Genomic DNA, 22,731 nt, shown 5'->3' on the forward strand with positions numbered 1-22,731 from the left:
CACACACCGGACCTTTAAAAAATCAGCGGCTACAAAAATGTTCAATCGATTTATTCAAGCCATTCGGTAAAATAATTACAAATTTTTGGATTAATCGATCCGGTATCGGCACATCTATTAGCTATTGGACAAATGCCGCACGTCGTTTTCACAAGTCCAGGGGTAGACATGAATTTGTTGACGGCCCTGTACAAATATGAACCATTCGTGGCAACAATCCGCTCAGCGTTATTATCCAATACAACTGTGTACAAGATGCTTTCAATGTCATCCACTGACAACGATATCTTGCTGATGCCCAATTCAGATATAAATTTGTGGACATCATTGGCTGTTGCGTAACTCCTGTTACGAGCTAATAAAGGGCCACCTCCCATGTTTTCTGCTTCTTCACTCTTTTGTTTTAAATATCTGTAACACTGTTGACTCAAAACATCTACAAATTCAGACTCAAAGTCTTGGTCCTGGTACCAAGCACCTCCAGTTACTGAGCTGTCTGCTTCCAAATCGTACAACATGTAGACTTTCTTTTTGCTAGCCTGCAAGACACATTAAATAATGCACGTTCTTACACTTATTTACATAATAGTACCGAAACAGATTTAACAGCTTTAATAATTTTTTTAGTTTCCAAACTCTTTAAAACTTTATTTAGTTGGGTCATGTTTAAATTTGATTTGAATCTAATATCCCTTATCCAAATTCCTTTATTTCCAGCTTCTTCAATAATCTTAAATACAACTTTTTCTTCATTATCTGCACCCCTTACTACACTCTTCTTAGAAGAATCTTTATACTTATACAAAAGCTTGTCTTTAGTTTTAAATAATTCCAGTGACCTATAATAAATTTATTGAGTAACATTATACTGGCGCATTTCAATCTTATCATACCCATTCTTCAGGCATTTATTGATTATTACAGCTAATTCTTCGAGAGGTAAATTCGGAATACATTGTTTAATATTTTCATTTGAAATTCCTTCAGGTCTACTCTTGGCTAACTCGAGTAAACGGTCCTCATTGGTGATTTCTTCATTACCGGAACTTGTTGCTTCGGTCATTTTCTTATTTATTTTATTCCAAACATAAGAACCTAATCTACAATTTCATTTACATTAAAAAAGGTTATGTTTACAAAACCGGTCCATAGAAATAGAAAGTAAACAAGCTATAATTTGACCATGGATCTGAATCTATGAAGCGAAGGCCACATATCTATTGTTGTCGGATAAAAAGGTTATGTCTGTGGTTATGACTTCTACTTACACAAAAAAGTTATAATATTTTTTCGGAATTCGCCGCACATTTAAAAAAAATGATGAATGGATTTAACTTAATAAATGGATTCAACAGGTTGATAATAATTTGATAATAGTAGATAGATGAATGTTTATTATTTTAGGTTAACTGTACAAGCTTTTCAAAAAAATATAAGGCGTGATATTGCCACAAATATATTTTTGAATTTTAAGACAACACCATGTTTACTGTAAGTACGCAGAAACGAAATTATTTGAAAAATATTGAACATTGGTGTTGATAGGGCGGAACCATTAAAGAAAAAGAAGAAGGTAGATCCTGCTGTTCTGAAGGCTAGAGAAGATCGAAAAAAGAAGAAACTGGAGAAGCAAATAAGACGTCTGGAAAAAAATGCTCGTCAAGTAAAGCCTCTGGAGGAATGTGAAATACCTCTCAGCCTTTTAGATGAAAAAAAGTAATTTTTTTTAAATTAATTTAATGAAACTAAAGTATAGTGCCTCATCAAGATTTTTATGAATATGAGTGACTCCAAAGTAAAGGTCAATTTAATCAACAATAAAAATTATAGGCATAAAATATTGGATGATTCAAAATGATTGTTGATAAGTATGGCAACCATGTACGAAAATTTATGTGGCAACTGTGTTCATAGGATAGAGTTGACAGTTCATAGTCGCGCAATTTTGAAAATTGTCAAATCAATGTGCAATGGTATAATAGTAATTATACACCAAGGTAGAGAAGACATTTTTTTAAGCCGAGGTAGTTTATTTCCCGAGAAGCGAAGCTTCGAGGGGAATAAAGAAGCGAGGCTTAAAATTGTCTTCTCTACCGTGGTGTATATATTATTTTTTTCACTACTAGATACGTTAAAACCCTTTCTAACAATAATTATTAATTAAATTATTTTGTCCGATGCGACGATCCGAGTTCTCATTTTTCAACGGTTGCTATGAAAATTGAAAATCGTCTGTCTACGTTAACCAATGAAATCAAAGAAAATCTTTCGTTGCTAGGTGACGGCTGTTCATTCTTAACCACTGGTTAATAATGAAAAATTATTAACTAGTAGGAGAGAAATTCTACTTCTGGGTTCAGTTCGAGAGTCAATAATGACGCCTTCTAAGACTAGTAGTGAAAAAAAAATCTAATGCACTCTCATGAAATATCACACAAATGTCAACTATACTCCACCCACACAACTGCCACTTGCCACATAACTTTTCGTACATAGTTGCCATACTTATTCACATTTTGCATCACCTAATATAATGATGAAACACAGCATGTACCTACATACTGTCGCGAGCAATAAATTTTGGTCGTCGATGTCATTTCAAAATTTGGTTAGATTGTCACAAATTTAAAAAAATTCCATGCCTGATTATGCGCATGTCAACAAAGTGTCAAAAAAAATGAGAAAAAAATGATAATTAATGTCATACAACATGATGATAGGTTATGACATTTACGACTGTTTTACAATGGAGCATCTTCGATTGCGTCAAAGAATGACCTTGACGAGCAAAATTTATTGCTCGCGACTGTAAGTCAGGTCGAGTTAGGGCAGGACACATTTCAACCTAAAATAGATTGATAGTGCTAATTAGTTTATTTATTGATTTTACAAAATCAGTAGTGTCATTACTTTAATAGAATAAAAAATAAAATACCGATGCAAATGAAAAAATGGCTAATGTTGATAGAATAAGCTTAAATAGTTCATTAGTTTTGACTCTCACTGGATCTTTGAAGTAATTTTATTTTGAAAAGCAAGGAAATTTTAGCAAAATATTTTCAGTATTTCATTATGAAATTTGTTACTTGTGTCAGTAGAGTACAGTTGGATTAAAAAAAAAACGGAACATGAATCTTTTTCTAATGTAAATTTGGTTTTGTCCAATTAATTGTCTACTTGACAATACCTATCAAATCATTTTTTTTTTATGTCATTCAATTTTGACCATAATAATCTGTCGGAAGACGGTTTCACACTATTAAAAAACCAAAAAAATGGTGTCAACTTTTTTTGACGCGTCCCGTTTTTTTTAGTCCAACTACTATCGCGGCCAAAATACTTTGGTCGTCACTTTTTGACACTTCAAATGTAAATCAAGTATTAATGTCAATATACATGACAATTTCAAATTATTCTTGTCAAAAATATGGCACCTTCAGTTTTTGATAAATATAGAATCGTCTTACTTGCTTCTGAAGGTTGTCTAAACCGCGACCACGTTGATCTTTTGCTTTTGAACCCTGCCTCCGCAGCTGGGATTTACCCCACCCGTATGACACTGATAGATTAAAATAATTTTGACAGTAGTAAAAAATAAGGTTAAACATCCTAAAGTTTGCTTTACAATTGAATGTCATTTATGTCACATTGACGACCAAAGTATTTTGGCCGCGATAGTACAATGAAAAAATCACTAAATTTTTTGCAGAAAAAACTTGATAGAAAGAGTTTAAAAAAATCGTTTTAATTCCCATTTTGGCTTTAAGCGATATGTTTAGAAAATGTAATAAATAACTTCTTTTACTTTTTCCAAATGTGTCGCCAATTTGATGTTTAAAATAGCAGGACTGTTATTTTGATTTGAATGAGCTTTATTTTATTTTTAAACCCAGAACACTTGTAAGCTTGAAATATACAGGGCCTTTCACAACTCACGCACCAGAGAAAATTGGCACCTGCCGACGACAATAAGTTGTCAAAAAATATCTCATCTCAAGGTGTGATGTTATTTCTACTAGGTTTAAAAAATAATACCATCAGCTACAAAAAATGTTTGGGTTACTGTAATTTTGACAGTATTAGATTTGACTTTTCTATTGTCAACAAATTTAGGTTAACCATCTGAAATGTTAGAGCTGTCATTCCACTGCAAGTTCAAATGTTTACTGCAAAGCTTGTGGGCGATTCTAGGAGACCCTTGGAGTGTAGCGATTCCACCGATGATGTTTGGCGCGTCGGTGGCGCTCTCAAGTTTCGTCTTGTACCGACCCCGGGCCTCGGGCTCATGGGGTAGTGGTTGATGCTTGATGGTCGCAACTAAATGGCTTTCTAGGTCATTTAAAGCTATTTATGCACCAAGGGCCTTACAACGATGATTACGCCCGGAGAACAATGAATCCAGCTCGAGCGCTTCAGCCCGAGAGATGGATATCGTTTGATGGGCGTAATCATTCGGTGACGCCGCGCCGTGGTTCATACAAGATTTTATTTTTCATTACGTGCAAAGATTTGGCATCTTTGTGTACGCTTTACCTGCATAAATACAACATTTGGAGCCTATGAAACAAAAACAAATTGTTTATTTATAATTATAGAAAATTATTGTCATTTCTGTCCGGAAAACGTTCTTAAAAGGCTCTTGCTGCCTCCCTGGCGTTACGCTCACATTCCCCAAAAATTATTATCATCTCTAAAAAATCAGCGGCTGAATACATAATTGTAACCAAATAAACAAAGGCTTTGCTATTTTTTTATTACAAATTTAATTTGACACGAACATCTTTCAAAAACCCCATCGCCCAAATATTTTAAAGATGTTTTTTTTTAAATGAAATCCTAGCAACGTAATACTACGCCAAATATACATACCTTGAAGGTATAGATCTTTGATTGGTCAACTTTAAGTTGTCTTTTCTCGAATATCTTTTAGGATAGATTTTTTTTTTTTCAAATTACACATCCAAATGCGATCTCGTGTTTCCTCTTTTTCTCTGGGGCGCAAGTTGTGAAAAAGGCACCTCAGAAAATAATAATAGCATCCCAGCCCTTTTTATGTACAAATCTTATAATTTAAAAACAACGCATACACGCCATTTTTCTTGATATTATAAAAGCAAGCCATATTTAGAAATAATTATTTGAATAATAAATTTATAAGTTTAATTTAATATGTATATGTATAACGTATAAATACAAAATTATCTTGTCTCTTAGATTTCGTGTAAGGTCATTACCACAAATTTCTTCGGATGTGCAAGAAAATCGAGCTATTCTAGAGAAACAGTGGGCCGCTTATAAGAAGAATCAACGCCTTGACGATATACAAATGTTAGATCGTATATCATTTGCACAGCAAAGAGCCTTAGATGAACTAAGAAACGAATCTGAAGAATTATACCAAGAAGCAATGCAGGTTATTTCAATAATAATTAATGCATGTAACTTATGCTGTATTCGCATGTATGTTTTTATTTTAGATCGATTTCCAGTTGTTACCATTTAAACGTGAAGGTCCAATGGAAACACCACCTATTAAAAATTACGATAGTCCAGACGGTGATTACGTAGACATTTCAAAGAAATGGGAATAATTCTGAATCTTTGTTATTCGTCGTTAAAATAAATCAGTAATGTATGATACTGAGGTAATTATTTTAAACAAAGGAAAATCCTGACCAAGAAATGTAAATTTTACTCTGATAGAAGTCCGTAAATGTTAATACTGTCATAAAATTACTTATACAGGGTGTCAGAATTCCAGCGACAAACTTTCAAGGTTGATTCTGTGATCAAAAATAAGCATAAAACTCTTAATACGTACGATCGCGGCCAATGTGGCATTAAGACATTTCGCTCGGTACAGATCTAATTTTTTTATCGATGAACCATAGGGATTTACATGGCGTAAGCTTTATTTCGTGGTACTTAATGATTTTTCTACTGCTAATTTCAAAATTATTTTTCGTACACTTTTAGCTTAAGTTGTTAATTCTTCACAAGTTCTAATTTTTAAAAATATTATGTATTGTATTACATTACATTAATAATTACATTTACATTAATAACTTCAACTTATTTTTAAATTTCATTAAAGTTAGTAGGCAGTGTCCACGGATATTGAAATAAATTACGAAGCTCTAAAACTGAAAAGCAAACATTTTAATCCCTATTATTAAAAGATTTCCCAATTCGAAAGATAAAAAAAGACCCAGGAAAACAAATTTATTTAATGAAAGATTTAGAACCTACATTGTAAATTTTAAACAAAAGATGTGGACAAATATTTTTCTTTATACCATACTGTTATTAGGATTTATCAGTACTCAATGCTTGATTGATATGACACCTATAACGGTCTAGGCCGTTATTCAAAATTATCAGACCGAGGTCGTTATTTTTGCTGCTGTTGCTACGGTTACGGCACAAATGACAACTAAATTTAATTTTTGAAGTAAAGAGAAATGTCAGTCTTACAAATAAATAATCGTTAAATGTTAAGCATGATTTGTATAAAGAAAACTATGAAACAACATACGGCCGATATGGATATAACAGACGAGGTTGAGATATTGTAAAATCGAGGCAGAGCCGAGATTTTATAATCATACCTATTATAATTCCGTTATATTATACTATACCTATTTTCTTGACTATTGCCCTCAGAAAATTTAAACCAATCATATTAATGCATATTAAAGAAATAACCTAGCAACGGACGAATATCAGCGAGTATTCTGCTCTAGTGCAATATCCGCGATAATTTAATTCATGTATAAAAAATCCCATTGTGCGACAAGGACAGACATAAAAAATCACTGATGGCGGTACCTCTACACGTAGTGTGTTGATCTAGTTACCTTAGATTGCCTTAGATATAGTAATAAAACCGCCCCCTAGTGCCCGCGTATTTTAAATGGCAGCTTCCAATTGGCTTATTCAAAACGTGCGTAGATTTTCGAAAGCCTGATGTACTTCCACAAAAATTACTTGACGGCATCCGGCATCTCATTCGTTTTAACCTCGCTTCGGGAGTTTGACCACATGTTTATGTTTGTTTGTTTTCCTTGGCATTTTTCGATTTGTATTACAAAATAGCTTTTTTTCAAGACTTATAAGAATGACAAATGGCAAAGAACCTGTTTCATTTTGAAACAGGCTTCGGCGTATATCGTTCTACGCAACTAGGCCACATTCTCCTTTTTTTATTACTACATATATCTGTTGGTTGGCCCAAGTATAGTCGGACTTAATTAAATTACTTTTGAAAATTCTAGTTACACGCAACATGAAAAATGTTATTTCCCTAAATGTTCGAATTCTAGGGAGTAATTTATTTTTGACACGATTATATGCTACTCACCGAAATTTTTAATATTATTTTTGGTGTAAAATTTTATATCAAAACTGTCATCGTGTCAAACGGCTTTAATATATTAAAATGGGGAAATTATTATTAACCAAATTAATGACGGAATTGACAACAAGGCGAATATTTAAAAACGAAACGCCTTTTATTACAGAACCTGACGCCAATCTAACAAAAAAATATCTTGGCCTGCTGCGTGTTTAACACAATCGTGAACGGCTAATACAGTCAAATTAAAAAAAAAAGTGGTCGTCAATGTCACATTTTGGCGTAACATTAAATGAAATGACATTGACGACCACTTTCTTTAAATTTGACTGTATGTTTTTTTGAATTGCAACAGATATTTTTTTATCTTTAAAAAGATTAAAAACATAAATGGTTTGTTTTGCAAACTTTTAAGGCATCTGATATGAGTATAATCCACCGATACTGAGTTAATACTGTAATAAAATAAATATAATAATAGTTATTTATGGTGTAAGTGGGTTATTTAAGATATTATCCAGGAGAGCTACCTATTTGTAACCTACGCTTTTACACGAGTGGTGCGATCTCAATCGACTCTCTAATGCCTACTTCGACGCCAAATTTAAAAAAACACTCTTTATACACAGCAAATGGTCGTCAAACATTTGGTATAAGTAGACTAAATTTAATCTTTAAGAAGATTTCAATCCTATATTGGAATGATAATTGATTTTTGCACTGCTTGTGTTAATTTTTGTTGACTGTATGCAAGACATTGCAGAACCATCTCTTTTACCACATCGCGAATTAATCAATGACTGTAACTCCTTATGTTGATATGTGCACTATGGATTTCATACAATTCCATTCTCGGAAGGATAACACACAAAAAAAATGAAGTCGAAGTTCAAATTTTACATGTACGGGGTCATTATAAATGTTTGTAATAACTAGTGGGTGTAGCCGCGCACCTAAAGCATAGCGCACAGCCACCTACGATGGTACAATAATTTATAATGACACCGTATAAACATATGTTATGCGATAATTGTTGTGAGGAGTTTACCAGGGTAATTATAAATGATTGTCCCATCGCAGTTGGCGTTGAAAACCCACACAAATTTGGGACGTGCCGCTAGCTTCGCAACGTTAGACAAACTAGAAACTAGTAGACAAATTTACACTACCGTCAGCAGCGCTACCTATCGGCGATGCTAGTCTCATTCATGTTATAAAGCTTGCGGCACATTCAACTACGTCACCAACGCCTACTGCGATGAGACAGTCATTTACAATGACCCCGTATTATGCACCGAAGAGTGAAGTGGATGATTTTTACCAGAGGTGCAGTTTGTAGCCCCTACAAAGCACTGAGGATAAAAATAATTCACTCCCGAGGTCCATATACTACCTATTTTTTGCACGACCCAACGATGTAAATTGAACAAAGCCGAAAATTTGTAAATTAGCACTAACTGTCAAGCTAAATTTAAGTGTCATGTTGACAGTTAAAAATAATTTTTTTCACTAGTAGTCTCAGAAGGCGTCATTATTTACTCCTGAACCGAGCCCAGAAGTAGAATTTCTCTCCCACGGTTAATAATTTTTCATTATTAAACCAGGGTTAATAATGAACAACCGTCACCTAGCAAGGAAAGATTGTCGTTCATTTCATTGGTTAAGGTAGACAATTTTCATAGCAATCGTTTAGAAATAGACAACTCGAATCTGTCGCATCCGACAAAATTATTTTATTAATAATTATGTATTATCAGAAAGGGTTTTAACGTATCTAGTAGTGAAAAAAAGAGTATATAGACCACGGTAGAGAAGTCCCGTATAGCCTTCGCGCCTTACATCCCTCGGCGAGCCTCGGGATCTAATCTCGGCGAGCCTCGGGATCTAATCTCGGCGCTCTGGCTATAATTTTGAATTTCTCCACCTTGGTGTATAATATAGGTACTATTTAACCTTTCGGCTTTTTTTAATTAAAATTTTTGGATCGTGCAAATAACAGTACCTCGGCAGTGCATGATTGTTACCGTCAGTGCTTTGTAGGGCCCTCGGGCTTTGCCTTCGGGCTACAAACTGCACCTCGAGTGAAAAAAGAAAAATAATTCGAAATAAATATGCATCATAAAAGGTTGAATTGGCTATGGTTTTTTACCCAAGGGGAAAAAAGACCCAGTTTACTCCATACAATTAAGTTGTTCATCATATAGGTACCGGTCATGCATAAAACGTTATATTGCATTCGTGTTTTAGTCGCATTTTATCCACTCGTGTGTTCGTACTCGCGTTTAATGGATAAAATACTATCTAAAACACCTATACAATAAATAACTACATATTACGGATTCAGATAAATAAAGATATCAATTTTCCTTGTGAACGACTGAACGTTATTAGGATCTGTTGCGACACATCGAAATGTTGTTTAAAAGTCTCTCAGTTAATTTCATTTGGTCAGTTAAAAATAAAAAATGCCCTGAACTCAAGGATGATGAATTAGGTTTCATTAGCCGATAATAGCACTGCATTCCGCATTTAAAAAATCACAATTCTTATAATAACAGATAAATCCGCGAGAATCAATGTCAGTTGAAGTAAACACGAAATAATGTTTTAAAATTACTCATCGACAATAATTGGATTTAGATTATTTGCGTCAGCTCCAGCTTCTACCGAGTTGTAATTATCAAAATGAGAAGTCCACTTTGCTGTTTCGCTCGCACTCTGTAGCCTACTCTGTAGTGTAGCCGGAATCCAAAATTGTAGGTTAGGTGGTTCTATTTTCGTACAAAATTCAACCAATTTTAAACCATGTAGATACAATAGTGCATTAAAAAATGTCGCAAATAATGATGATAATAGCCGCAGCCCATCTGGTCTACTGCCCATTTACCAAAGTGGAAGAAAGCTTTAATTTACAGGCCATGCACGATATTTTATATCACAAATGGAATCTGACCCAGGTAATTCTCACCTATTTTATGCATCAACTAACTATAGTGCAATTTTTTTAGTACGATCACCTTGAATTTCCCGGAGTTGTCCCGCGAACATTCATAGGACCCCTATTTATTTCAATATTAGTTTCCCCAATTGTGTTTTTATTAGAAGTATTTGACATAAGCAAATTTTGGGCCCAATACTTAGGTAAAACAAATGGATCTCCCCTTGTTGCATTTAATTTAGACTACTTACAGTTCGTTTCGCACTGGGGGGATGCGTCATAACTACATTTCACATGTTGTCACAGACTTTATCAAAAACTTTCGGGCCGAGTTGGTTGCAATGGTTTATGGCCATAACTGTTACTCAGAGTCATTTCATGTTTTATTTAAGTCGACCGTTGCCAAATATTTTTGCATTACCACTTGGTAAGCCTTTAACATATTCTTTAAAAGGTTTATACATTTTTTTCTTGTAGTATTGCTTGCTTTGAATAGTTGGCTCAAAAATGAAAGTAAGCAGTTTATCTTGTTTTCTGGGGCAGCAGTAATTATTTTTAGGGCTGAATTGGCCCTCTTTTTGGGACTGCTCTTGTTGTATGATTTAATGTACAAACGAATAACTATTAAACGGTAGGTCAGTAAAATAATATATTTACAGTTTAATTATAAACTGATTCTGTGTACCCTTTAAGGTTCTTCCAACTAGCCATACCAGTCGGTATTGGATTTTTGTTGCTTTCTGTAGTTGTTGATTCCATTTTTTGGAATAGACCTTTGTGGCCAGAAGGAGAAGTACTTTGGTTTAACACAGTTCTCAATAGAAGTTCAGATTATGGTGTATCCTTTACAAAACAAATTGCTACATTGTATTTAAATCTATCTGCAGATCATACAAAATTCAACATTATATGGTTGCACCAACGTGAGTTAAATTTAACTACAGAGTAAAATATTTGAAAACATTGTTAGGTAACTAAAGTAATGAAGCATTTTAACCTGCAGTTAAGTTGGTGCAACCGGCCCTAACTAGGGTTTAAGATTACAGTGTTACCTTTCAGTAACTCCTGTTTTATTTGGTTGGTAGCTTTGATTTAAATTTGTAAATTTTTGTACGTTTTCAGTCACATTTACATGCTTTAATAAGGTACAATCGGATAGCAAAAAAACTGGTCCAGTATGTTACTATAGACACTTCCAAGCAACACCATGTACCAGTTTTTTTGCTAGTCGATAGCATACGTTTTACAGGATGAGTCGGGAGGAACGGACGAAACTCCATGAGTGTATTCACACGTGAAAATAAACTCATATGTTCTTATCCGATTTTCATTTGTTTTCAAGTTATAGCGTAATTAAAAATTGTATCCACAATTACATTTTAAAACGACTTTTATCCACTCTTATGAACCGTATTAACTAGCATCTTATCCACTAGTGAAATAAACTACTACGAAAAAATAAACAACAAATAACCTTAGCAACCAGCACCTCGCGTTCTGAGTTTCACCGAGTTTTAGAAGGGACATTCTTTGTGATATTTTAAATAATAATTTGGGCTTGTGATTGTGGATAAACCGTTATATTACATTCGTGTTTTAGTCGCAATTTATCCACGTAGGGCCGATTTCACCAATGCCAGTTAACGTTAACTGTAGGTTAAAATGCTTCGTTACTTTAGTTACTTATTGTTGCAACAATGTTTTCGTCTATTTTAATGTGTAGTTAAATTTAACCCACGTGAAACCGGCCCTTAAGAATATTAAACGCTCGAGCGTTCGCACTCGCGTTTAAACATTCTTGCGTGGATAAAATGCTATCTAGAACACTTATAGAATAAATAGGTAACTATTATCTAGCGTTCTACTTGTATCCAAATTTTCGCTTGTTTTCACATTGAAAACATTTTGTAATCAGAGTATGCCATGTTTGAGGCTAAAAAGCATTTGGCTGGTTGAAAAATGAAGTGTACAAAGTATAAGTGAACACTCGGGAAGCACTAATTCGACGTATTAGAAATACTGCAGCCAAGAAAAGCATCAAGCAATTAGTAGAGCACCAAGCGCCCTTCGTTGGCGAAGCAGAAAGTGTTTAGAGGTCAATGACGGTATTTTTTAACATTTAATAAAAGAACGTGCTTATTAAGACAATGTTAATGTTTGCAGTTTTGTTTATTTCTTATTACGCTATAACTTGAAAACAAATGAAAATCGGATAAGAACATATGAGTTTATTTAAAGCTAGTTTGACACGATGCTAAATTTTGTAGAGAATCGCCCTCAAATGTCACATGATTTATATTGACAAATCACAACTCCGAATTGTTTCCGATATAATTGACCTAGGGAAAAAAAATTTCGGGTGATTCTCATATATAATATACCAAGGGACAGATATATTGCCGGAAATTTTTTCGAGCAGTCCTGACAGACGAGTGTTTGCCGCAAGAAAATTACACGAGGGCTTCAGCCCGAGGGTAATTTTGAACGACAAACACGAGTGTTGGACTGCAAGAAAAAATTTCCGGCGATATATATCTGTCCCGAGGTATATTCGGAAGAGAATCGCCCGAAAAAATTTTTCCCTAGGGCAATTATATCGCTTAATTAAATTGTGATTGGTTGCTATTCAAACAATTCGAGTTGTGATTTGTCAATATAAATCATGTGACATTTGAGGGCGATTCTCTTCCGAATATACCTCGGGACAGATACAGTGCGCCCAGAAATGTGGTAGCAACTTTTACACAAAATGTCACAAGATGGCACTTTTGAAAAGCCAAATTTGTTCAATCTTGCAACATTCAATTTTGGAATTTTTTCAAAAGAATATGTTAAGGAGGTTTTCCGAACAATTTTTACCCCCGATTTGTGCACTAAAATTTGTCGAGATGTTGCTCGAAGGGTTCAGTTATACATTGAGCATAATGATGGTCAATTAGAACATTTTCAATAAAATTTAAATTTGAATGTTTTACGTTTGACAATTCTTGACATTTATTTATCTCAATTTAGATAGCGGCGTTGCCATGCATAAAAAAGGTCTCTGTAAAAAAGTGTCATCTTGCGGGACCAATCGAAAAACTTGCTACCACATTTCTGGGCGCTCTGTATATATCGCCAGAAATTTTTTCTTGCAGTCCAACACTCGTGTTTGTCGCTCAAAATTACCCTCGGGCTGGCGCCCTCGTGTAATTTTCTTGCTACAAACACTCATGTGTGAGGACTGCTCGAAAAAATTTCCGGCAATATATCTGTCCCTTGGTATATTATATATGAAAATTTGTTAGAAAATGAGAGAGACCCTCGATCAGGACCAATGAACGATCAGGAATGACAAAGACAGACTGATCCTGATCGTTCATTGGTTCTGATCGAGGGTCGCTCTCATTTTCTAATAAATTTTCTACAAAATTTAGCATCGTGTCAAACTAGCTTTACATTATTTTCAGGTGTGAATACACTCATGAAGTTTCGACCGTTCCTCCCGACTCACCTGTATATAAAAAACAAATCGTAATTTCATGCTTGTATAAGATTTTATTTGAAGTGTCCAATATTTGATAGCGTTTAACCTCGATTACATTTTCCCCCAAACTCAACTTTCACAATTTTCGAAATCTTACGCCAAAGAGTGGATGGATCAGCAAAGACCTCCAATTTATAAGGTGGATGAATGAAAGAATAATTAAAAAATGCCTCAAAAAAGTTATTAGGTATATATTATGTTATTAGGTATATTATGTGGGGGTAGATATAACAACTTTCAAATTATACACAAAGTACGGTGCGATCCATTAAAAAATAAATCGAGTCGGCGTGTTACCTATTTTGTTACCTCGATTTATTTTTTAAATGATCGCTCGGTATATGTACTATATACCAACAGATTGGTTTTTGAAGCAATTCAGACTCCAGTGCATAAAAACTAAAGAAACAGGATTACATAAGATAATTATACAAACATAAGCTGAAACGATATTTAGACTTAAATTTGGATCTTTTCTGTTCAGAAAGTCGCCTTTTTAGCTGAGACATATGGTAAGTAATCAGGTTACCCAAACTAATAAAGTTGGATCATTAAAGTTACAATTAGTGTTGTATTTATTTAAGAAGTTCATGTAGCTGTTTAAATCAGCATTTGACATGACTCTTAGTAGGTAGAATTCCTTGACAATTTTTAGACTTCACCATTTTTGTGGTATTTTTACTCTGCCATTCCAAGAGGAATGGCAGCGTCTGTGTTTTTAATTCCTTTGGGTCTATACCTGGACGGGCGAGTAAGAAAATTATTTATTCCAGCAGTCGTCTTCGTCTTATTGTATTCATACCTACCTCATAAAGAACTCCGGTTTATCATATACGTATTTCCATTTCTAAATGCATCTGCTGCCACTGCCTGCCACAGAATGTGAGTGTCAAATTAAAGAGCTCTACATTGCAGTAATGTGATCATTTTAGTTGGGAAAATAGAAACAAGTCCCCAATACATCACTTGCTTTCGTTGGGAGTTTGTGGCCATTTAGTAGTGAATGTACTGTTCACGTTGTTCCTGTTAAGTATATCTGGAACAAATTATCCCGGAGGAACAGCAATTTCACACTTGCACCGACTCGCCAAAGACGACCACAACGTGAGTGTTCACATAACGAATTTGGCGGCGCAGACCGGTGTTTCTCGCTTTACACAAATTAATTCAAATTGGACGTAAGTCTCAGTTGCTAACTCAACGTATTGCTTAAAGTGACTTCTGCAGGTACAGCAAAGTTGAAAATTTATTGCCAGGCAGTCCGGAAATGTTCGAGTACACTCATTTAATCGCAGAAGCCAAAAGCAAATTTTCGCCAAATCTAAAACCGTACGCTTCAACTCACGATGTTATTGACACTGTTGAGGCGTTTCATCAGATATCTTTTAATTATTTTACGATTCCTCCAATCAAAATCAGAACGAAACCTGTACTTTTTATTTTGAGGCGCAGAGACAATTTCGAGGAATTTTTACAAATGAAGGATTATAGTAAAACCGTTTTGACTGATGATGTAGAGGATGAAGAAGAGTCGCACGAAGAATCGGAAGAAGAAAACGTCACTAACGTACCTACTATTGGTGAAAGTAAAGAAAGTGATTATAAAGAAACTGTTGTGGCAGACGAAGCAAAATTTAGTAATCCTCAAAATGCAGGACGACAATTGGAGGAAGATGAAGCAAGTGTTTCTCCTGTGTTAAAGCATGAAGAAGAACCAAAGGAAGAAGGGAGGAGTCAAGAACAGGAAATTAAAAGTCGTGAAGAAAATGAGCATAGAAGGGATGTTTCTAGAAAAAATTACGAAGTTAAATCAGAAAATCAAGAAATAGATGTGTTGAAGAAAGTGAAACGTACCACGAGAAAAGAATCTGTTCGGGTACCGATTCTTAAAGCAGATGTTCCAAAAAAACCTTTAAAAAAGTCTGAAATGAAGATTCCTGAATATGAAAAGATTGTCGATAAAAGTGAAGTGTCAGAAATAACAAATGAGGGTACAAAGAATAATAGTGAAGAAAGGCAAACTGTTAAGAAGAACATCAAAAAATTAATTCAAAGGTATCGAAGGAAAAGTGATGATGATCTTGCAACTGAACAAAAGAGTTCTCACACAAAGGACACCATAAAGAAAATAATAGAAGACGAAAAAACGAAGCAAGTTGAAGAGGAACTGAAGAAAATTCAGAAGCAAATTTTTGACATCATTGAAAACAGTCCGAATATTATCAACAAGAATTTGATTATGGAGAAGCTGCACGACACAATCACTAATGAATTCATTAACGTAAATAATAAACCCGAGTCTAAATTGAAAGCACAAAGGAAAGCCGATTTTCAAACGAGAAAGCAGATTTTTGAAGAGAAGAAGAAAAGACAACCCTTTGAAGACACGGCGAGGTGGATCAAACCAAAACCCGTCCCAAAATTACCAGATACACAAAAACAAAGTCACCAGAAACTGGTAGATGAAAACAAGGTCGGCCAAACAACAGTAGACGAAAAAAATGCCATTGATTTTTATGAACCGTCCGTCAAAGAAGAGACCCGTGAAAACGAGGAATTTGTTCAAGATGCACATAAAACTGCAGAAGAAAGTTTGGAAGTAAAGACGGATGATGCAGAAGAACGAGAAAAATTGTCCCAAATGTCTGAAAGATTTGTAGAAGCCAGCAAGAAAATTGCAGATATTATGACAATAATTGATGAAATTGTGGATACCATGGAACTGTCAGAAGATAGTGAAGAATTTTGATGTGTTCTGTACAATCATATCATGTTATGAATTGTAAATAAACGTTTTCTTGTTACTCTGTTTTATTAAAAGGTGCAAATTTAATTAACACATATTTATTGTTAAAATAATAGCATAGTTACATGTAATATACATTGACTACTTAAGAATTAATTTGATTATTTGAATGTCAGCTTGTAGAAGGTTTCAAGGGACAAACCAACTCCAACCAGTGTTACCACAGCTGTAGCTTGGTAAAATAGTCTATCGAAGAGTCCACCTTTCAGGTGTACTGGCGTGTGATCTCCAATCTAAAATTAAGAAAATATACTGACTGACAAGTATTTTTAATCGAAGCAGCTGCACTGTACCTCAAATCTTTTCTGGGACTCCTTTAATTTCTGAAACTTGGCCGTCACCGTTTCCGAATTTTTGACGCTTGTCTTACTGAACTCTCTGCATAATACTTGTGCCAAAACTAGCGTTTTCTGACAAAATTATACTGATTAGTGATTACATAAACATTAAAAAAATATTAGAAAATAAAGTTTGCATCGAAAATCGTGGACTTCTATTAATTAGCAGTGTAATTAAACTGAAATTGAACAAGAGAAATGTTCAACTTACTCTGGAATTATTCATTTTGAGGTGTTTTTCGAAATGTGTAGCTTTTAGCTTATATTAAAAATGGCGACATATATTTAAACTATGCAATACGGCACGCACCAACGTAAGGTGAGATCGATGGGTCAAATACGTCAAATATTAAGCATTCATTGTCTCTGCGCAAGTCCGTAACTACACAGTAAAATAAAAATGTTCATCCTAGGGAACAAAAAAGTTAATTTGGTAGTTTTGAAGGATCAACCGATTTAAAATAGTAGTTTATTTAATGAGTTCGTGTGTAAATTGGGCCTTTTTTCACATAAGTGGGTCATTTTTAAACGCGAGTGAAACGAGCGTTTTAAAGGCTCAGAGTGCCCAAAAAGGCACAATTTACACACGAACCTGGGCACTCGTGAGCCCACTTGTGAGAAAAAAGGCCCAATTTATACACGAACGAGTTGAATACAACGTTTTTTTGTTCGACGAGCCCCATGAAGGCTCCAAATCGCTTAAAATCTTTAAAATTAGCTTGACGTTTCGTTTTGACAAGTTGTGACATTTATCAAATCACTATTAGAATAATAGTTATTTATGATGTAAGTGTTAAAAGTGAGATTTTATTTTGTAAGTGGGGTCGATTGGGAAACGAGCGCAGCGAGTTGACCAACCCCACGAACAAAGTAAAATCACTTTTAACACGTCCATCATACATCTATTTTTTATACAACTGGTTTGAATTGCATTAAAAAACGCAGTCGTATTTTTGATGTTTATTTTAATTTCTGCGGCAAAAATCAGGTAAATAGTCTTGTATTGACATTTGTTTATTAGAAACGTCAAAAAAGTTTTCATTACGTTTTGTAAAACACTTTCAATTCCACATTATTTCATTTGTAAACATGGAATGCAAAGAAAACGACGTTAACGATGCCGATATCGACGACAGATTTCCCGCAGATATTGAAAAAGCGCCAAATAGAGCCACTTTAACATTTATAAATAAATAAAAAATATAAGTTTTTTTTTACTAGTGTTAAAATAGTTATTTTTATATTAAGTGCGTGAAGAGAGTGTTTTTTGTGCATGAAAAGGTCTTTTACGCCGAGACGAAGGTCGAGGCAGTATAAGCCTTTGAATGCACAAAAACATCTTCACGCACGAAATATAAACAATATTTTTTCTATAATTGATTCAAAAAATTGAAATTAAAAATTAAAATTTTTGAAGGAACTCTGAAGTTTCAATGCAGTGACCATGTTGCTAGGTAACTAATAAAATACAGTGCGTGAAGTGAAACACCGAAATAGTCGTGTGCGTGAAATCGCATTTCACACACTGTTTTGTATGGTTTCTATGGTTTCGATCTTACTAACAATGCAAAAAGAAATACACGTTAGAAAATGACCCACTTCAGGCACCGATAACTATGCGTGAATTTCAATTTTTTGAATCAATAATAGAAAAATACTTTTAACACCGTAAATTATAAAGAGCAATTTTTAATCAAATTAGCTTCCACTAAAAACGTCACTTTTAATGTCAGTTGTACAATGAGGGACATGGAATCCTGGGCAGTCTGTTATTGTCATTTCAAAAAGTGCACCTTTACCGTCATTATGATTGATATTTTCAAAAAAACTGTCAACTTGGTTATGAGTAGCTAAGGTATGGTTTGGAAATTTTGACAACTGAATCACACATCTGCCCAGTTTTCCGTGTCCCCAATAGTATAAAAAAAAGTTTTCCAAAAAATACAGGGTCATTATAAATGATTGTCCCATCGCAGTTGGCGTTGAAAACCTACACAAATTTTGGATGTGCCGCCATCCTTCTTCTTTATCTAGGGCCATCCTCGCAACGTTAAGGCGAATTTACACGTGTCAAGTAGCTAAAGCAAGTTACTAAATCAAGTAACTAAAATTTAGTCGTTTGTATTTAGTGAGCGTCTACACGTCGTTAGTCCGTTTGTGTTTAGTGAGCGTCTACACGTAGTATTCTTCATATTTTGGTTGTGAGATAGTGTTCATTTAAACATGGACGCAAGAAAAGTTGTCCGGGCAGCAGTGCAGAATTGTATAGTGGATATATGTGGTGAATTGTCAAAAATAATATCTGACGAAATCAACAAAAACAAGCGTTGCTGGGTACGAAAATGGTTGCGTCGGAGAGAAACATATGGTGCTTCCTCTACATTATTAAGAGAGCTGGCAGAGGAAGATTTAGAGGAATACAGAAACTGGATACGAATGACAAAAGAAGAGTTTGAGACGTTGTGGCTCAAATTGCGCCTCAAATAAAAAGAAACGATACTGTAATGAGATTGGCTCTTCCGGTCAGAATAAAATTGGAAATCACATTGAACTTGACTAAACTATCTGTCTAGATGTGGAGGTGTCCATTCGGCCTTTCCGGTGGTCGAACACGGTGGTGGGGGAGGCTACTTGCTCAAGTTAATAGAAATCGTTTCTATCCACTTGACTAAACAGTTTGCTAAATCAAGTACTTGCGCAAGTACTAAATCAAGTGGTTTACACCATACAAGTAACTAAATTTAGTTACTTGATTTAGTAACTTGCTTTAGCTACTTGACACGTGTAAATTCGCCTTTAGACAAATTAGCAGACACAGAACACAGACTTTAAGTAGTAGACAGATTTCCACTATCGCCAGTAGCGCCAACTATCGGCGATACTAGTCACACTCATGTTATGAGGCACGACCTTCAATCATATACGAAACTCGGTACAGGTTGCAAAGACACACTTGTCATTTGCAACAGCATTTTTTTCATATTTCTGAACCAAATAAAGGCACAAAGGGACCAGAAAATCATAGTTTGGGTTGAATATTTTCCAAATAAGTACAGTTTTAAAGTAATTTCAAATGACTAATGCCATAAAAGTGCTGTTGCAAATGACAAGTGTGTCTTTGCAACCTGTACCGAGTTTAGTATATATGATCGAAGGGCACGACCTCCTTGATTATAACGAGACTTTGTCTCTATACGACCGCTCCCGTTAGCGAAATGCGAAATGTTTTTTTCAAGTTACCCAAAGAAAAGTTACCCAAGGTTGGTAGAACTGACTAATTTGTATAGTAGGTTGCCTCGTTGCCATTTAAAACAATAGTTTAATTTTTTTCCCCCCGCAAAAGTTACTAGTGACGTCACAATGCACTAAACTTTTACAACAGAGTCTTTCGATCGCGCATTAGGTGTTCCCTCGCTAGAAATAAGCCCAAAAAGCCACCCAATAAACTCCACGGAGCTTATAAACCTTGGGTTCTATTCGAACACTCAAAATTTCTGGGTTGATTTTACGTCACGAGTTACGAGAAAGTGGCTTGGGCTTGAAGCCTGAAGCCATATGCAACTGTTACAAGGAATTCGCTGCCTTACATTTTTGTTTGTCACCAGAAACCACATAGGCTCCAACCTAACCAAATTTATGGCAACGAATATCCCTAAATCATAGGGAGTAATTTATTTTTGACAAAATTATATGTCATAGTTGCCATATGTTTCCACAATCATTTTGAATCACCCAATATAATAAAATAATCAATAAATATACGGGTCAAAAAAAACGGACTATAGTGCCCTTTGCAGTCACATTAAATTACTCTGTATATTTTCCAAATATTTGACGCATGACAATAGCGCCAACTTTGATAAAACAGTTACGTCATTTATTGTTATTGTTCATGAAACTTTTGGGAAAAAGGTATTTTGTGTTTCTTAATTTATTAAAATCGACAAATTTTCTGAATATTTTGTCTTGTAATGGCATTCCCATTATTGGTATTGCCAGATTGCCACTAAGGTGTCAGCCACAGACAGTGTTGCCAGATGTTCGACTTTGTTTCCCCCAAAGAAAATGTCGAAATACCCTAAATCCGCAAGATTTTAAAAAAATACCCCAAGTCGAAATAAAACAAATTTTAAACAGAAAACAAAATTGTTGGTTTATTTTCTTAAAACAATGTTGTTGCACAGATTTAGACATTTAATTTAATTATCAACCAATGCAGTGGAAATGACACCAAACGACTGTTTTATTTAATTAATTAATTATTTTATTTCAACCAGTCTAAAGCGCGCGAAAGATTTCCTGGAACTGGAACTTGCAATATCAATCGTACAGAAATGTGAGATTCGTGGAATATAAAAAATAAATTATTAGCGTACTATGGCGGCCAAAAAATTTCGTCCGTCATTTTTCCGTCATTTCAAAAAAATCGGTGTAGTCCATTCCTTATTGTCATTATGATTGATGTTTTTACTTGTCATTTTAGAAAGTCAAGCAAAATGGCATCGGTATCGAATTTTAATAAAATTAAAATAGTAACTCTTGCACAAAGAGGAATGTCCCAAGCTGAGATTTCGGTGGACCTTCGTATACCTAAAAGTACATTCTTCCATTCTTCAGAAATGGAGGCAAAATGAAACTATTGAAAGACGCCAAGGCTCAGGGAGACCTAGCACATCTACTGCAGAAGAAGATAATATGCAATAGCCCTTTTATGACGGCTGTTGAAGCGGTAAATACAAGCAAATACAACGGAAAGGAGCGGTCGATTTTCGACAAACATATGGGCATGGATTTCAGTAGATAGCCCCGGGATAATGTTGCATCTAGAAGATCAGCTCAACAGTGATGTGTTTATGTTAGGATTCTTGAAGACGTGATGATGCCCTCAGTTTCAAGAATTTTTCCGAATTTTAACTTCATATTTCAACAAGACAATTGTTCAGTGCATACAGGACATAGGGTAGCAGAATGGTTCAGGAATAATAGCATAAACGTTCTTGATTGGCCGAGTCGCAGTCCTGATTTGAACCCTAAAGAAAACATGTAGGGCTTTTGGTTCGTAATTTGCAACAACGACAAGTGATTCGGAATAGGGCAGAACTTTTGACTGCGATTACTAATGCATGGCAATCATTACCTAGGAATTATCACAGAGATTTATGCCTCTCCATGTCGCGTCGTGTAAGGCGAGTTATTGATGCCAATGGAGCGATGACCAAGTATTGATTTTATACTTCATTCTTTTTATCTTTTGATTTAGCTAAGTACTTAAACAAAAATAAATGTTTCATTTCCTTGTCTTTGCCTTAATGTTTTTCGTTTGATTTTTTTAAAACTACGGCATACTCGTATAATTTCCACGGTTCTCTGTTTGGTGCTTTAATCCAAAAATAGCCGCAAGTCTGCCTCTAGTCTAGTGTCACTAGCGGTCGTGTGGTAATTGTGTAAGAGTAGAACTTGTCCTTTGTATTCACAAAATTTGAACTGATGGACTGAATGACAGATTGTCAAAATGACAATAACGATAAAAAAGCGAGGTTATTGGTGCTTAAGGGTAGTTTACACTTTATGTCAGGACCTTGAAAGTGACGGACGAAATTTTTTGGCCGCAATAGTACGAACTTTTTCTCATTCCGATACAGTTGCGGACAATAAAAAATAGTACAACTCTTGCTCAAAATTCCCCAAATATTTAGCTGCTTAAATGAGGCTCTAATTTGTCAACTAATGTCATCATTAATCATTAGTGTCATTCGTATATCAACTAAC

At 34.8% G+C, this 22,731-nt stretch overlaps 3 protein-coding genes and 1 long non-coding RNA gene across 5 annotated transcripts; 2 read left to right on the top strand and 2 right to left on the bottom strand.

The window, feature by feature from the left end:
• Positions 1–36: 36 nt before the first annotated feature.
• Positions 37–8,521, bottom strand: Polr3F (RNA polymerase III subunit F). The gene is made up of 4 exons (XM_069039259.1): positions 8,403–8,521; positions 894–1,100; positions 593–839; positions 37–539 (listed from the first exon to the last, which is right to left on the bottom strand). Exons 2-4 carry the CDS (start codon positions 1,061–1,063, stop codon positions 51–53), a joined length of 906 nt encoding a protein of 301 aa, XP_068895360.1. The 5' UTR covers positions 1,064–1,100; positions 8,403–8,521; the 3' UTR covers positions 37–50.
• mRpL40 (mitochondrial ribosomal protein L40) lies at positions 1,196–5,638 on the top strand. The gene is made up of 5 exons (XM_069039260.1): positions 1,196–1,355; positions 1,405–1,491; positions 1,546–1,716; positions 5,215–5,413; positions 5,478–5,638. Exons 1-5 carry the CDS (start codon positions 1,318–1,320, stop codon positions 5,589–5,591), a joined length of 609 nt encoding a protein of 202 aa, XP_068895361.1. The 5' UTR covers positions 1,196–1,317; the 3' UTR covers positions 5,592–5,638.
• Positions 8,522–9,882: 1,361 nt separating the features above from the next.
• Alg12 (Alg12 alpha-1,6-mannosyltransferase) lies at positions 9,883–16,622 on the top strand. Of its 2 annotated transcripts, XM_069039258.1 has the most exons (9): positions 9,883–10,110; positions 10,166–10,311; positions 10,363–10,495; positions 10,546–10,719; positions 10,770–10,923; positions 10,986–11,130; positions 14,474–14,700; positions 14,751–14,996; positions 15,046–16,622. In XM_069039258.1, exons 2-9 carry the CDS (start codon positions 10,186–10,188, stop codon positions 16,565–16,567), a joined length of 2,727 nt encoding a protein of 908 aa, XP_068895359.1. In that variant the 5' UTR covers positions 9,883–10,110; positions 10,166–10,185; the 3' UTR covers positions 16,568–16,622. The 2 variants fall into 2 exon arrangements, with proteins under 2 accessions (XP_068895359.1, XP_068895358.1); XM_069039257.1 differs by having other exon boundaries at positions 9,884–10,311.
• Positions 16,623–16,646: 24 nt separating this feature from the next.
• Positions 16,647–17,333, bottom strand: LOC138124273 (uncharacterized). The gene is made up of 3 exons (XR_011157089.1): positions 17,174–17,333; positions 16,918–17,034; positions 16,647–16,857 (listed from the first exon to the last, which is right to left on the bottom strand). It is a non-coding gene; the product is annotated as an uncharacterized lncRNA (long non-coding RNA).
• Positions 17,334–22,731: the final 5,398 nt, after the last annotated feature.

Source organism: Tenebrio molitor, chromosome 2 (assembly GCF_963966145.1).
Source record: "Tenebrio molitor chromosome 2, icTenMoli1.1, whole genome shotgun sequence".
NCBI classification, from domain to species: domain Eukaryota; kingdom Metazoa; phylum Arthropoda; class Insecta; order Coleoptera; family Tenebrionidae; genus Tenebrio; species Tenebrio molitor.

Bases quoted from the DNA above. Each gene is read 5' to 3' on its own strand.
- mRpL40 (XM_069039260.1), top strand. From the start codon at position 1,318: ATGATGAATGGATTTAACTTAATAAATGGATTCAACAG. The intron at 1,356-1,404 runs GTTGATAATAAT...TTATTATTTTAG, and splicing joins TTAATAAATGGATTCAACAG to GTTAACTGTACAAGCTTTTC. The intron at 5,414-5,477 runs GTTATTTCAATA...TTTTTATTTTAG, and splicing joins TATACCAAGAAGCAATGCAG to ATCGATTTCCAGTTGTTACC.
- Alg12 (XM_069039258.1), top strand. From the start codon at position 10,186: ATGTCGCAAATAATGATGATAATAGCCGCAGCCCATCTGGTCTACTGC. The intron at 10,312-10,362 runs GTAATTCTCACC...CAATTTTTTTAG, and splicing joins ACAAATGGAATCTGACCCAG to TACGATCACCTTGAATTTCC. The intron at 10,496-10,545 runs GTAAAACAAATG...GACTACTTACAG, and splicing joins ATTTTGGGCCCAATACTTAG to TTCGTTTCGCACTGGGGGGA.
- Polr3F (XM_069039259.1), bottom strand. From the start codon at position 1,063: ATGACCGAAGCAACAAGTTCCGGTAATGAAGAAATCACCAATGAGGAC. The intron at 840-893 runs GTATGATAAGAT...AATTTATTATAG, and splicing joins AATAAATGCCTGAAGAATGG to GTCACTGGAATTATTTAAAA. The intron at 540-592 runs GTACTATTATGT...TGTGTCTTGCAG, and splicing joins AAGCTGTTAAATCTGTTTCG to GCTAGCAAAAAGAAAGTCTA.